The sequence below is a fragment of the Macrotis lagotis genome, chromosome X (genome assembly GCF_037893015.1).
Source record: "Macrotis lagotis isolate mMagLag1 chromosome X, bilby.v1.9.chrom.fasta, whole genome shotgun sequence".
Lineage (NCBI taxonomy): Eukaryota > Metazoa > Chordata > Mammalia > Peramelemorphia > Peramelidae > Macrotis > Macrotis lagotis.
The window spans coordinates 599,759,902-599,775,684 of NC_133666.1; the positions used below are offsets into that span (position 1 = coordinate 599,759,902).

Here is a 15,783-nt window from a genome sequence, read left to right on the forward strand (position 1 = left end):
CCTCCTAGCTACTCCAAAATATCATCAGCAGCCTCGTTTTAAGGATAAGGAAACTAAGGTTCAGAGGAATTATGAGACTTGCCAAGAATCTCTTGTCCACTTATAAGGAATAGACTTGGGTCTGGAAATCAGATCAGAACATTTTTTACCACATCACCCTGGAGTTTGCTTACACTTTCAGGTAGAACACACTAAGAATCCCTTGTTCTCTAAGGTCAAGTCAACTAGCATTACTTGGCAGGACACCTAGTTGGGACAGTGGATCACCTAATAGCCCTGTAGACAAGAGGATGTGGGTTCAAATCTGGCCTCAGACATTTGACACTTACTAGCTGCGTGACTTTGAGTTAGTCACTTAACCTAATTACCTCCTATCCAGGGTCATCTACAGTTGTCCTGATTCATATCTGGCCACTGGACCTAGATGGCTCTGGAGGAGAAAATGAAGTTGGTGACTTAGCACAGCACTCCCTCTCACAACTCCAGTTCATGTGCTTGTCATGATATTACCTACCTGATATCAAGATCTTTTTTGACAATTAAGGACAACCATCATCATCATCATCATCATCATCACTACATACCAAGCACTGTCCCTTATGTAAGCCCTGAGGATACAAAGAAATACAAAAACAAAACAAGTCAGCTAGTCTCTTCTATAAAAAAGTTCATAGTCTAACAGGTGAAAATGAAAGTGAAATATGTGTTCTGCCTTCCCACTAAGTAATATTTATATCCCAAGAGATTATAATGAGGATAGGTTGATTAAAGTTTTTTGTGTCTATTAATACAAGCTCATGAGTCTTTTTGTGTTATTTTTACTTTGAGAACAGAAACAAAGTTGAGTGATTTTGATCTTTAGTGATATTTATGTATAGTATGCCTTAGCTGACCAAAAATTCATAGTGGGTATTGAAAAATGAGGTCAGAAAAGGAAGCCAGAATAATCTACTACTATCCTTTTAGTGAACACATTGTCTATAAAAATGATAGTAGTAGTAGTAGTAGTAGTAGTAGTTTTTGTTGTTATTGTTATTTTGTGGCTGTAATAATAATTTAGATTTATATAACACCACATTTTCAAAGTGATAGACACATATTGCCTTAGTTGCTCCTTATCATAACCCTGTAAGATAAGAAGGGTAAGTTTCACAAAATCACTGAAATTTAGAATTGAAAGGAATTTTAAACTCTATCTAATCCAACTCTTACCTAAAAGAGACCCCACTCCAGCATACTTGATAGTCTATTTAAAGAATTTTAATTGGGAGAGACATCTTACTTTTGGATAGCTGCAATTGTTAAGAAATATTTTGACATATCACACCTAAATCTGCTTCTTTACAATTTCTACCCATCACATCTGGGTCTTCTTTCTGGAGAAAGAGGACAAATAGAATCCATTCTCTCTGTAACAACTTTTAAATAGTAGAATGTCATTATCATGTCATTCATGATTCTTCTCTTTGCTATATATCCTCAATTTCTTCAACCAGTCTTTTTTATACCATTGACTCAGGAATCTTCATCATTCTGGTTTTCTTCAGATTGCTCTCTAGTTGATGAATACTCTTCTCCAACTACAGCCCCAAGAATTGAACCCAAGACTCTAAATGTAATCTGACCATGGACAGCAACACTATCATCTTCTTATTCCTGGAAACCGGGCCTCTCAGGGAACTCAGAAATCATAACTTTTTTTAGCTTTAGTTACAATCCTTCAATTTACAGATGAATTAACTAAGACGGCTGGGTGGTATAGTGGATAAGGTGCCGAGTCTGGAATCAAGAAGACTCATCTTCATGAGTTCAAATCAATTTCAGACACTTGCTCGCTGAGTGGCCCTGGAGAGTCACTTTACCCTGTTTGCCTCCGTTTCTTCATCTAGAAAATGAGCTAAAGAAGGACCTAGAAAACTATTCTAGTATCTTTGCCAAGAAACCCCATATGGTGTCACAAAGAGTCAGATATGACTGAAATGATTAACAATTAACCTAAGACTCAAATGACATCCCCAAGGTCACTAAACTAATAATTTGGTAGAGATATATTTCATACTCAGGCCTTTTGATACTGAGTCTAGTGCTCTATTCACAGCATCATCAAACACCACAGGTGAGATGACGTGTTTGATATGGTGATTTTAGGATCATTTTTGACAGTCTGCCCATTTTATTGATTCTGAATCAAGTTTTTCATTTTCATTTCCTCTGTTCTCTTTCATAGTCTCTTTGGATTCATGGCAATCCTTGGACATCTCTTCAGCTCTCATTGATTCGTCAATCAAGAGCTTCGATATAGCCCATATCAGTGTGGATGCTTCTAGCAACTTTTCTGCTGCCAGAGACCTATGCTTGTCAGGTATGAAAATCTGCTGTCAGGTATTTCATAACACTGACCCTCAAAAAAATCTTTGGGTATGAGCTCACACAAGGATTTAAGATTATGAATATGACATAATAATTTTTAGGTCACTAGAACTAACTGAACTCCAAAAATGAAATAGGACCTATTAAGAATGTACATTAACATTTGGATAGTATTGGACTTGTAGTCAGGAAGACTTGAGTTCAAATCCAGCCTCAGCTGGCTACTGGCTTTGTGGTTCAGGTCACATCATTTACTCTTCCATCCTTATTTTCTCCAACTTTAAGAGGGAAATAGAGATGAAGATTGATTGAAGAGTGAAATAATAACTAATGCAAACCATAAAGTGTTACATAAATACTAATTGTTATACAATGGAAAAGACTTCTGAGAATCCCTTAGAAAGCAAGGAGATCAAGTCAGTCAATACTTAAAAGAAATTAATCCAGACTACTCACTGGAAGGTTAAATACAGAAGCTGAAACTTCAATACTTTGGTTACCTAATGAAAAGGACTCACCGAAAAAGACCTTCCTGTTGGGAAAAATGGAAGGAAGAAAGAAAAGGAGACAGTAGAGGAGATGAGTAGATAGTGTCATTGAAGCAATGATCAAGAACTTGGACATTCTTTGGGATAGTGAACCCTTCTATAGGGTAGACATAGGGTCACAGATTTGGATATTGCTGAAGAATAACAACAAAGTGTTGTTGTGGTTGTTGCTGTTGATGATCATGATGATGATGATGATGATAGACTTAGGCAGTTAAGAGATTGATGGATTAAAACAAAAGCATAATGTCCTCTTGCACATTTGAGTGGTAGGGTGGAGGCAAAGAAGGTATTGCAATAATAATTTCATTAGCGTAGAAAGCTCCCAGTGAGAAAACACTTTCTACCAAAGAAAGTTGACCCTTGCTCTGCCACCTCTCAGCCTCTAGACTACTACTTAGACTCTGCATTAAAGTCAAAAAGAGTTGCCTATGGGTAGCTAGGTGGTATAGTGGATAGAGCACCGGCCCTGGAGTCAGGAGTAGCTGAGTTCAAATCCAGTCTCAGACACTAAATAATTACATAGCTGTGTGATCTTGGGCAAGCCACTTAACCCCATTGCCTTGCAAAAGCCTGAAATAAAATATATAAATAAACAAATAAAATAACAAATAAACAATCAAATAAATAAAGAGTTAATTGAGCTGTTCCAAAATATTCATAGCAGCTCTTTCTGTAGTGGCAAAGAATTGGAAATTGAGGGGATACCCATCAATTGGGGAATGGTCACACAAGTTATGATACATGAATACTATAGAATACTGTTGTTCTATATGAAACCATAAATGGTCAGACCCTAGATCTGATGCTGAGTGAAGGGAGTAGAGTCAAGAGAACAATGTACATTAACAGCATAATGAGATGAACAACCTTGATGGAAGCAGCTAGGACAACTGTATTTGACTGGGTATGGACTATATTATCCCCAACCAGAGGAAGAAAAATAAAACAAAACAAAATACATATAAAAAACCCAATCCTTCCAAATCTGATGAACACTTTATTAAAAATATCTCTTATGTATCTCTTTCCCTTATTCCCCAATTCCTCATGCTGAAAATTACTAAATTGTAAATATGTTTAACAAAATATGTATGTAAAATGCTAACCTGACTATTCCCTGCTGAGGGGAGGGTTGAAAAGGAAGGGTAGAGGGAAATTTTGCAACCTGGAAATATGCATGTACAAATGGATGAAAATAAAAATTTAATTTAATTTTTAAAAAGTTAAATAAGCAGCCAGGGTTAACATAGCCAGTCTGTATCAGGGGAGGGAATTGAACCCAGTTTTTTTCTGTCTCTGAGATTGGTTCTCCTCCTCTATTCATAATGTCAAACTGTCTCACAGACTTGCATAGTAGGTATTAAATTATTCTTATTGAATTTACTTAAATTCAAACCCTCCTCAAGTAATTCTCTTGCAAGTTCCTCTTGCTTTGGCCTTAGTTTTCTCTTCAATAAATTAGGAAAAGACAGACTAGATTACATTCTTCTGGTCCTGAAACTCTGGATTCTAATGTCCTTTCCAGAAGACCTGGGTTCTAGTCCTTGCTCTGACACCTATTATCTGTATGACTTTGAGTATGTCATGTATATTCTCAGAGCCTCAATATCTTCCCTGAACCATAAAAGAATAACCTGATCTTCCCCTGACCCCCCCCCCCCCCCCCCCCCACCACATGTATTCTTGGTTCATTGTAAGATTTGGCCAAAATCTGTGAGAGTTTAGATTTTTTTATGTGATGATTAAAATTGGTGATGAATCTGATGGTGGTCTCCAATACTGTCATTTACATATAATGGGATACATTACCCCAAGTGGTATCAGAATAATCAGAGTAAATTTCAAATTCAACACCACAAATATTTATTAATTATGTAAGACATGCAATGCCTTACAGAACCTTCATGGAATTAGAATGGAAATTTTATTGAGGGACAAAAACATTAGAGTAACAAATTAATTAGAAACAGAATCTCTAACACATTTAACCATTTCAAGGTTCTGAGGTTAAATCATCAATATGCTAATACCACATTTTCATTGTATATAAACATTCTGGTACCAAAACTAATAGGTTATATATGTGTTTTGTCAAGAACTTTCCTCTCACCAGTCCTGTGAACAGGGAATGAGAATTATATTATTCCTATTTTATAGGCAAGGAAGCTCAGTTAAAGAGAGAAAGTAACTTTCATTATTGTTTTTCAGTGATAGAAATAGAATCATGAAACCTGGATCAAACCTATTTATTAACTATATAAGTGTGAATAATTTCATCTCAGGAAATAATGACACCTGTACTACTTAAGTGATAGAGCTGATTTTATGGAGGAAATGTTTTCCAAATCTTAAGGTGTTTATGTTTGTGTGTGTGCTTATATGTATGTATATGTATATTATATATAATTGTTAATAATAATTTTGTTATATTTTATTTCTATAAATATAAATGAACACACATCAGAATGTGATAATTTATTATAGAACATTTATTTTACTTTATTACATAAATTTATTTAGATATATGCACATATTACTATATACTATTATAATCTCATACATCCCATATATTATATAATAAAACAAATCCAATATGTAAATACAGAAAATAGTATTAATAATAACATACATGTGTATTATTAATGCAATTGATGCCAATTTCATTTCTTTCATTCCTATTGCTTTGTAATAATATCCAAGGATTTAGGGAACAATATGTCAGTGTTAGATTCTTGTTCCTTAGCATTTAGCTACTGGAAGCTGTCCTCTCATTTTCTCTCTTATTTTCTTCCAGAATGTTCCCAGAAGTCAGCCTGCCATATTACAACCCTGGAGCTTTGGCCTGCTTCTGTCCGGTGTGTATTCTATCCAGATACACAGAGCTGTGTGCACGGCCTGCACGGCCACAGCTGCCGAGTCTTGCTCCGGGAGGAAGCCACCTACATTTATAGGAAGAAAGGTAAACTAAGACCTGTGGACTTAAGGGTTGGACCTGAAAGGCCGCTAATTAAAGAATGTGGTTGGAAACATCAGGGCAGGATAATATTTTATTGTTGAATGGAAAACTTGACAAGTCAGGCAAAATTTGTTTAGTTTTTTCCCTAAGCAACCGTAGACAGTGATACCCATTAGGTTTTTTTAAAAGGCGCCAAGAAAATGCCTCCTCAACTTCTGAATCTGGCATTCAAGACCGTTCATAATCTGACTCCATCTTGTTTACCTTGGCTTAATTCATATTGCTCCTTTATGTATTTATATGTTCCAGTCTGTAGACTGCTACTCTCTAGACTCCATTCTTATCCTATGATTACTGTGCCTAGAATAACCTTCTCTATATCAGTTGAAGTCTCTTTTCTTGTCTGATTATTATTTGTGTGGGTAATGGGGACTGTACACATTTACTAAAGATGCATCCTTGTCTTCATGAAACTTCCAGTCTTGTAGAGCTCTAATAATGATGATGATGATAGCAATAATTTGCATATTACTTTAAGATTTGAAAAGATAACTTTTCAAATATTATTCTATTTTTATCCTCAGAACAGCCCTGGGAGATAGGTGCCATTTTTAGCCTTATTTTACAGATGAGTAACCTGAGACAGTCAGAGGACAGGCACAGGGTCACACAGTAAATGTCTGAATCTGGATTTGCTGTCAAGTCATCCTGATTCCATGCCCAGAGAACTTTAACGACCACTGATAAGATACAATTGCAGTTAGCTCTGATATAGAATAATATGTAAGTGCCTCATGATAGGCTATTTACTATTTGAGAGGATCAAGAAGGATTTCATAGAGGAGGTTGGTCTGTGAGTTAGACTTGAAAGAACAGGGAAGTATTAAATATGGAACTGGGGGAGGGGAAGCACTATTCTGACACTATATTCCTAGCTTCTTGAATTTAGGGGCTTTCTTTCTTTCCATTTAGTGAGGTATATATATATATATATATATATATATATATATATATATATATATATATATATATATATATATGAATAATCCCTAGGAGAAGATATTAGCAGATACTGCCACTTATTCTATAATATAGTCAAACTTGGAAATTCCTTGAGTTGAGGAGTTGAGATTTCTGTAAAATTAAACAATGTCCTTTTTATTTTTACTACATATTCTTAATGAACTGTACAAAAGATGTAGAGTAAGGTCACACCATAAATGAGTTATAGGTGATTTTAAAATAGTGTGGGACAATCATGTAGTGATTGTGAAGGATCATTCCCATTCCTCTTGGCATCAGGGAAAGGTTATATGGCAGAGAAAGGCTTCCATCATGTAGAGCAGCTCTTCTGAGAAGGATCTATAGAAGTAAATGAATGAATGAATAAGAATATATTATGTGCCAAAGAGAGTTCTAATACATAAATGAGAATCACACAGGATGAGTTAGGATCACTGGAATCTATCCCCTGAAGAGATTATGCAAATAGAAAATGGATCCATGGAATGAGTTGGGTAAGAATGGATTTCAAATGCAACAAAGGAAATTTCAGGATATGGATTTTGTCCTTGTTGTACATTTGTTTCAGTTGTGTAGGACTCTTTGTGACTCCCATTTGAGATTTTCCTTACAAAGATACTGGAGTGGTTTACTGTTTTCCTTGCCAGTTTATTTTACTGATGAAGATAAGAAGACAAACAGGGTGAAGTGATTAGCAAGTATTACTGAATATGAACTGAGATCTTTCCGATTTCAGACCCAGTGCTCTTCTACTGCACCATCTAGTTGTCCTACATATAAGTTTATAATAGGTTTGCAAAGTATTTTAAGGGTTTTTTTTTTTAGTTTTTTAGGGTTTTTTGCAAGGCAAATGGGGTTAAGTGGCTTGCCCAAGGCCACACAGCTAGGTAATTACTAAGTGTCTGAGGTTGGATTTGAATGCAGGTGCTCCTGACTCCAGGGCCGGTGCTCTATCCACTGTGCCACCTAGCTGCCCCCTGCAAAGCATTTTGCATACATTATTTCTTTCAATCTGTGGCTCTTTAAGAAAGGTGATATTATTAGGATACTCAACCTTATGAAGGTAAAATAATGGACCCAGGTTCACAGAGTTAGTGTGTAGCTATGACACTATTCAAACTCAAGTCATCAAACCTAGCATTCTCTCTTCTAGGTCACATAATAGATAATAATGATAATAATAATACTAATAATATTTATATACTATTTCAGAGTTTGCAAAACATCTTTATAAATAGTATCTCATTTGATCCTTATAGCAATCCAAAGAGGTAGGTATTATTATCATTCTCATTTCACAGCTAGGGAAACCAAGACAGATAGAGATCACACACCATCCCAGGGTCAAGTGATGACCTTCACTGGTAGCTGAGGTCAGTTTAAATTCAGGTCTTCCTGATTACATGTTTGGCACTAATCACTGTGCCACCTAATTACTACTACTCAATTAACTTTTTTTAATCCAGTGGTACCAATGATCTGATAACACCTACATCCCACATAGGTCCTTACAGCCCCTATCAAAGTTGTCAAAGGACAGAAGCATTCATTTAACATTTTCCGTGTCTATTTGTTTGATCTGCACCAGATTAAGATTCACTTTGACAACTCTGAAGGAAGTGATAATTAATGCTGTCTGTGGGAAATCAAATTTGCATCCTCTTAAAATTCTTAATTAAAAAAATTAAAAATTATCCTGACATATTCTTCCAGACTCCAGAATTGAACCGACTTCCCTGGAACAGATCAGGCCTCCAGGGGTGGTCAGAGTCAGACAGTCCTCTCAAAGTGATGGATCTTAGCAGTCTCAGGTTTTCAAGCCAAACAGGAAATCTAGTGAAGGAGAAAGAGGAGCAAATAGTTGGTAACTGCAAGAAATGTACAGACTACAGAGTGACCACTGAATCTTTCCATTTCTTCAGTTTTTATTTCTGATCTTAGCTCAGCTTAATAATATTTGAGACAGAAGAATGAATAGTTTTCACTAAGTCATTGGGACTTTGAAAAACAAGACCAATTAACAATAATAAATCACTTTTCTGTGGTGTTTTACAGTCTACAAACCATTTCCTTATGACACCTTGTAAGATAGTATTATATATAAACAATATTGTATTGAATTAAGGCAGAGATTTATAGGAAAAAGAAGTCTAGATAAATTCTAATCAGGATGCAGGAGTATGAATCCTTATTCTACCATTTACTGCCTCTGGGACTTTTGGAAAATCACTTAACCTCTATTGGCCTCAATGTCCTCATTTGTGAAAAAGACAGCGTTAGAATTAGATGAACTTTACTGTCTCTTCAAAGATATTATGATCTTCCCTTTCCAAATTAAAATTTCTTTCTATTGTATCATGGTATGTATGTATGTTAATTTGGCAAATGACATTGAATTCCACTCAAGGAAGACTTTGAAGTGTAGATAATCATGAATGATATTATGTGAAATTCCCATAAAAGAAGCAGGTTAAGTTTTCTATGATTCATTCACTTCAGTCCAACAGTGCCTACTGTATACATAGCCCTGGGAAACTCTTGGGGAGTAGAAGTACTGTCTTCATAAAATTTTACAGAATAATTTTAAACCTGGAAGGAAACTTAGATATCAGATTAGTCCAGTAGAGAAAACGTACATGTTATAACCAATAAAAGGATTATTGCAGCATCACAATATTTATCCTTTTAGCACAGAAATTTCACTTTGGAGTAATTCTGTTTAATTGTTGGAAAGGTTTCTTTTAGCCTGAAAGTACTTCTCTGGAACTGCCACCCTAACTAATTCTGTTCTCTGTGGCCAAGCAGACCCCAACCTTTCACAAATCTATGTGTTGGGATATTATCAAAATTGGAGTTGAGCCAGTCATTTTCTAAAGTACCTTCCAATCCTAAATGCCATTCAAAAGCTTGGTATTTTCTATCATTAATATTAGTAAAAAAAATCACAATATTGGTGAAGTTTTTATTCTTGTTATGTTTTCTACAGGTGTCTCCATGTTGAAATCCAACACAGACACAGCTACAGTGTTCATTGACACTCAAGGGACTCTAAAGGGCAGATCTGAGGTGGTTCAAGTGGGTACTGAGTGGAAACGAATCGTCCAGTTCTTTGGAATTCCATATGCAGCCCCACCACTGGCACAAAAGCGATTCAGTGCACCAGAGTCATTTAACTGGACTGGCTCTTGGGAGGCCACTGTGCCACGGTAAGGCTTCCATTGGTAGTTTTGTAGTGTTTTTTCAAGAAACCCATGTTCTATATCATAAATCTAGTCATGTCACTTCCTTGTCCATGAACCACCAATGGCTCCCTTTTCCTCCTGAATAGAGTTTACACTTTTTGACTTGGCATCAAGACCATGTCAAATTCTGTGTAGTGAAGGGAATTTTAGCATAGTAGAAAGAACATTGAACTTGGATCCAATGAGAAAAATGTAGCCAGGCATCCTCAAGCCTGAAATGGCAGCTAAGAGGCATAGTGCATAGAGCACTGGACCTTGAATCAGGAAGATTCGTCTTCCTGAGATAAAATCTGACCTTAGACTCTTACTAACTATGTGACTCTGGGAAAGTCACTTAATTCCACTTCCCTCAGTTTCCTCATCTGTTAATGAACTGTAAAAGGAAATGGCAAACCACTCCAATATTCTTGCCAAGAAAATGCCAAATGGGATCAACAAAGAGTTGAATACAATGCCAATGGCTGGATTGTTCTCCCTTTCTGATTTCAAGATGTAGCTCTACAAGATGCCTTCTACATCAAATCTTCCCAGAGCCTCTCTAATATTAATAGTCTCTGTCCTTATATACTCCATATTTAACTATCTTGGAATAATTTTTATTTATTTTCTACATGCGTATATATCTGTACTTTGTCTCCCCAACAGAATAATAGATTCCTTGAGGACAGGGTGGATTTCACCATTTAAACATTTCATCGCTTTTCTTTGTATCTAATATAGTCACTTCATATCTGTTGATTGCCTCCCTGACTTTGCTTTGTTCCAAGGCATTTTTGACTCAGTTTCTTGTAAATGTAGACAGCTAGTAGCAAGACTGAATGAGATGGTATGGATGGTCAATATAATTTCATTCCCACTTGTTGCTTTATTGATTATCACGTCCAACTCTTTGTGATTCATTTGAGTTTTTCTTAGCAAAGCTACTTGAGTGGTTTGCCATTTCTTTCTCTAGATCATTTTAAAGATGAAAAAACTGAAGCAAACAAGGTTGAGTGATTTGTCCAGTCTCATATAGTTAATAAATGTCAGAGGTTAGATTTGAACTCAGGTCTTCTGGACTGTAGGTCTGGCAATCTATCCACTTATGCCACCTAGTTGCCTAGAGCTGGCACACAGTGGATATTAAATAAATCTTTTTAACTGAACTCCATCCATGCTTAACCACATAGAGAACTAATAAACACATATGTTAACCATATTCCATTTGTTCTTTCTTCAGACCAAACTTTGGAGGCTAACACATTTTGTTCCTTATTAGGATAGGCTCTGAAGACTAACACATGAGAATGTAACTGTTTGTTTTTATAAACACGCCAAACTTTGTAAGGTTGTTAAGTGACATAAGGTTTGTAAAGTATTATCTCCTTTGATTCTTAGAACTCTATGCTGACAATTCCAATTATATATACATTACAAATAAGGGAATATAGGCTTTCAGAAACCTACAAAAAAAGGAATAAGAATTGGAATTCAGATCATCGGATCCTTTAATAAAAAGTTGCTTCTGTAAGAATGACCAAATTACCCTAGTGAATCTTTGATTTGCTTCTCATTCACCCCTTTGCCCATGTGGTCATTCATTTGCATTCTTGAAACAGGGGGCTTTATGTATGTATATGTATGTATATGTATGTATAAAATATGCCCATGAGACATATACTTATATACACAGAGAGGCAATTTGATGTGCATTACTGCTTTCTGTCTTAACTCTGCAATTGGGAAAGTGCTCTTACAAATATTGAAAAATGGTTTTTAAAATCAATGAAAACCCATGAAATGGTATCAATGGGTCTCTCTCTTGAATGAATTGGGAATGAGGAGTAGGAGGTAGGGAGAGGGAGACAGCATGAGAAGAGGAAGATCGAGAAAATTAGCTTGGGTTTAATTCTGCATGTGGTATTTCAACCTGTGTCTTTAGGGCCAACTGTTGGCAGCCTGGGTTTGGAAAGGCCTCATCTTCCACTGTCAGTGAAGACTGTTTGTACCTGAACGTGTTTGCCCCTCAAATTCTTGTGAGTATTCAGTTACATGTAAATAACATGTAAATGAGCCACTGGTGAAAATTTACTTTCTCCTGGGAGGGCTAATCAGGTTATGGTTCCAGACTCATTCTCCAAGTAATCTGATTAGTTTGCCTTTGTTCCCACTAACTCTTGGTCACATGCCAGTCAGGGTGAGAATGTGAACTGAACTGAACGGTAATAGGTCATCCCTTAATGTAAACATTAGTCCCAACGTCCTAAGATTCCTTTAGTGTTCCATCTTCATACAGGAAAGGTAGAATTATTTACTCTATGTCTCTAACTAACTCTGACCTCATATGAACTGCATTAAGTCTCCAAAGAGACAACAGACTTTTTCTTGTATTCTGATTTGTTGGATTTTGGGGGTTTTTTGGTTTTTGCAAGGAAATGGGGTTAAGTGATTTGCACAAGGTCACACAGCTAATTATTAAGTGTCTGAGGCTGGATTTGAACTCAGGTTCTCCTGACTCCAGAACCAGTGCTCCATCCATTGTGCCACCTAGCTGCCCCTCTTGTATTCTTTATATATCATTCCCCTCTCTCCCTCTACCTTGCTGTACAATGTAAAATTTCTTAACTAAAGCTTAAGGATGGATCATGTCTTGCACCTCCCCAAGAGGGGAGGAGCAGAGTTCTTTCTGTACAAAATTATAGATTAGGGTCAAGGACTGCTATATATGTCCTCTGCTACTAAACACATTCTTAAAATGCACAAAACTCATCAGCACACTGATATATATCCAATACATGAAAATGGAACTCTTCTCTTCTCTCATGTTATCCTGGGAGACTTTGGGACTTCTGAGAAGATTTCACTTCCACCTCAGTATGCGTTTTTCTGAGCAGAAATTCATGCAGAGATGGCTGGTCATCCTCCCTAGCAACACCTCTGCTGCACAACCACAACTCAATTTTATAACAAGACTTCTACATCTCATGTAGTCACCATAATATAGGCTGGGAACATCTGTCTTTCATGAATTCAGTTTGATTACTTGTGATCAAGGAAAAAAATATAAAGCATGGGAGGCAATTGGGTTGTTGAGGTCTAAAATCTGATTCATCTAGGCAAGCACTAGTGATAATCATAGCTCCCATCAAGGAAAGGGAAGGAGAAAAATCGCCTCCCTCTCATTGTCTTTCCCTTTGCTGGAAGTCTAAGAAAGTTGTCAAAGTTGAGAGAGAAAGGGGAGGGACTTTGGTCTCCCTTGATGAAATATACTGAATGGTTGACTCTCTTTAATGTAACTTCAGTGATTTTTTTTACATAGTCTTGAAATCACATGGACCTAGTATGGGATCACTGAAATAGCAAAAGACAAATCCATGGGACCAATATGAATTGCACCATCATTACAGAAAACAAGACCTTTGACACTCAACTAAAGGACTTGATTCTCTTCACTGAGCTGCAGCTTGCAGTCTCGTTTGCATAGGAAGTCCCTGTAGATCAAGGGAGCTCCCCAAACATCCCTATCACATGTATAATATTTCTGCTGTAGTGCCACGAAGGTGGTTGACAAGTCTGATCCATATGGAGTGGGGATACTTGGGATAGAATTGGAACAGACCTTAGTCTATATAATGTCAAAGCAGAGAGCAGAGAGTGCTAGAGTTGGGAAAAGCTTAGAGAACAGTTTTAATTCTTCAATTTATTGTTAGAAAAACTGAGGTTCAGAGAAGTGAAATAAGATTTGTAAAGTATGTTGCATGCCTTATTTCATTTCTTTTTATAGAAAGAATAAAAGATAGATCATACAGACAAAAGAGATTAATCCCAAGATTAAGCAGTTCACAAGTTAGAAAATGTTTCCATTTTATCATCACTGATTCATATATAGTGATGCTACAATTCCCAGAATGAGAGCTTTTATGAAAGTGGTTTACATTTTATATTGGTGATTCCTTAAATAGATTGAAGAGCAACTGTTAGTCATATTGGTAAGATTTAGAGTTCATCTGCCTCTATTTACTGATTTCTTAGGGTTCCAGTCTTTGGAAAAATTCCTATAGAGTGATAGTTCCATCCATTGTGAGCTGATTCATTAGTTTCAGAAGGTGATGCTTCCTATCTTTAGCCTCCTTTTCTGGGGAGGCAGAGAGTGGGGGTTAAATATAGCCCTTTATGCACTTGAAAAAAAAAAGAAAAAGAGACAGTATGGAGTAGTGAAAATAGCATTAGACACCTGAAAAAATTAGCAATTGGCCCTCTATATTTGTTTGGAATCTACACCAGCATGCTCTTGCTTCTAATTCTAAGCCTATTTTTCTGCGTGAACAAAAAAAACAGGTAAATTAACTGTTGAAGCTAGACTAGGAAGTGGTGACTGTTGACATAGATATGCTTGTGACAAAATCCCACCATTTCCTGATTTTACCTACTTCAGTTATGGAATGTGCCTTAGGTAAATGACTTTCCAATTCTTCTCACTGAACTCCCTCCCCCCACGCCTCATCCTTCCCCACACCTGGATCAAAGAAGCCTCTGTAACAACCTTTGAGGGTGACTTACTGGTCTCAGTCAAACCAGATAAATGGAGATGCTAACTTGACAGTCTGAGTGAGAGCAATGCTGCTTGACTCCAAAAGTTGTTCATTTGCCCTTGACTTCTGACCTGAGTTGTTGGCATGCAATTGAGAGTTGACTCTGACTCATTGCTTTTTCCTTCCTCACTCCCCATGCTCACCTGCTCCATTTCTATTCAATGACAAGAAGGCAAGCATTTTCTTTTTCTGATTAAGAAAAAATGAAAAGATTCAGGAAAGAGTGATTCATGAATATTGATGGTTTTCTACAGCTAAACGATTCCAGATCTTTGTGTTATCCCATGTGAAACGTAATCTAACTTATCCTCTAGCTTGACATTTTTGGAGGATCTTGGTATTAAATTAATATCCCATACATATGGGTTTACATATGTACGTCAGTGTATCACAAATGAAGGTCAATTAGGTGCTGCAACAGATAGAGTGCAACCATGGGAATCAGGAAGGACCTGAGTTCAAATTTGGTCTCAGACACTTACTGACTGAGTGACTATAGACAAAACATCTAACCCTATTTGTCTCAGTTTCCTCATCTGTAAAAAGCCGAAGGCAATGGCAAACCACTCCAGTATTTTTGCAGGAAAATCCCAAATGGGGTAACAAAAATCAGAGTGACTCATCAATTAGACAACAACAGGATATAGACATGTATACATATATATACATATGTTAATCATTTGCTTACATTGAAAGATCATTTCTTCTAGTTTCCTTTTTTTTGGAGATAGGGAGAATAGTTACTGTGTTTCTGTATATGTGTGAACATTTAGCCACAAGAAATAATCTTAGAATAGTAGAAAGACACTGAATTAAAGTTATGAGGTTCTGTCATTCACTTGGTAAGTCACCCCTCTTCTGACCCTATCCCCATTTCAGAGACCATAGGATTTAAAACTGGAAGAGGCCTTAGATAACTTCTTGTAGGTGAGCAAACCAAGGCTCAGACATGTGAGGGGATTTGCTATTTTAGGCAATAAGTACAAGAATTGGAATTTGAACCTATCTTCCTCCTACTCCGCATTGTAGTTCTCTTGTACTGTTGGGAATTAGACGAGATGATCTCTGAA

At 36.6% G+C, this 15,783-nt stretch overlaps 1 protein-coding gene across 1 annotated transcript in view; it reads left to right on the plus strand.

Annotated features, from left to right (window-relative positions):
* Positions 1-15,783, plus strand: part of TG (thyroglobulin) — a 369,651-nt gene that overhangs the window by 195,981 nt on the left and 157,887 nt on the right. Inside the window, exons 36-39 of the mRNA XM_074202133.1 lie at positions 2,228-2,362; positions 5,716-5,880; positions 9,887-10,106; positions 12,064-12,157. Of these exons, the coding sequence (XP_074058234.1) occupies positions 2,228-2,362; positions 5,716-5,880; positions 9,887-10,106; positions 12,064-12,157 (614 nt within the window). The remainder of the gene's footprint in view (positions 1-2,227; positions 2,363-5,715; positions 5,881-9,886; positions 10,107-12,063; positions 12,158-15,783) is intronic.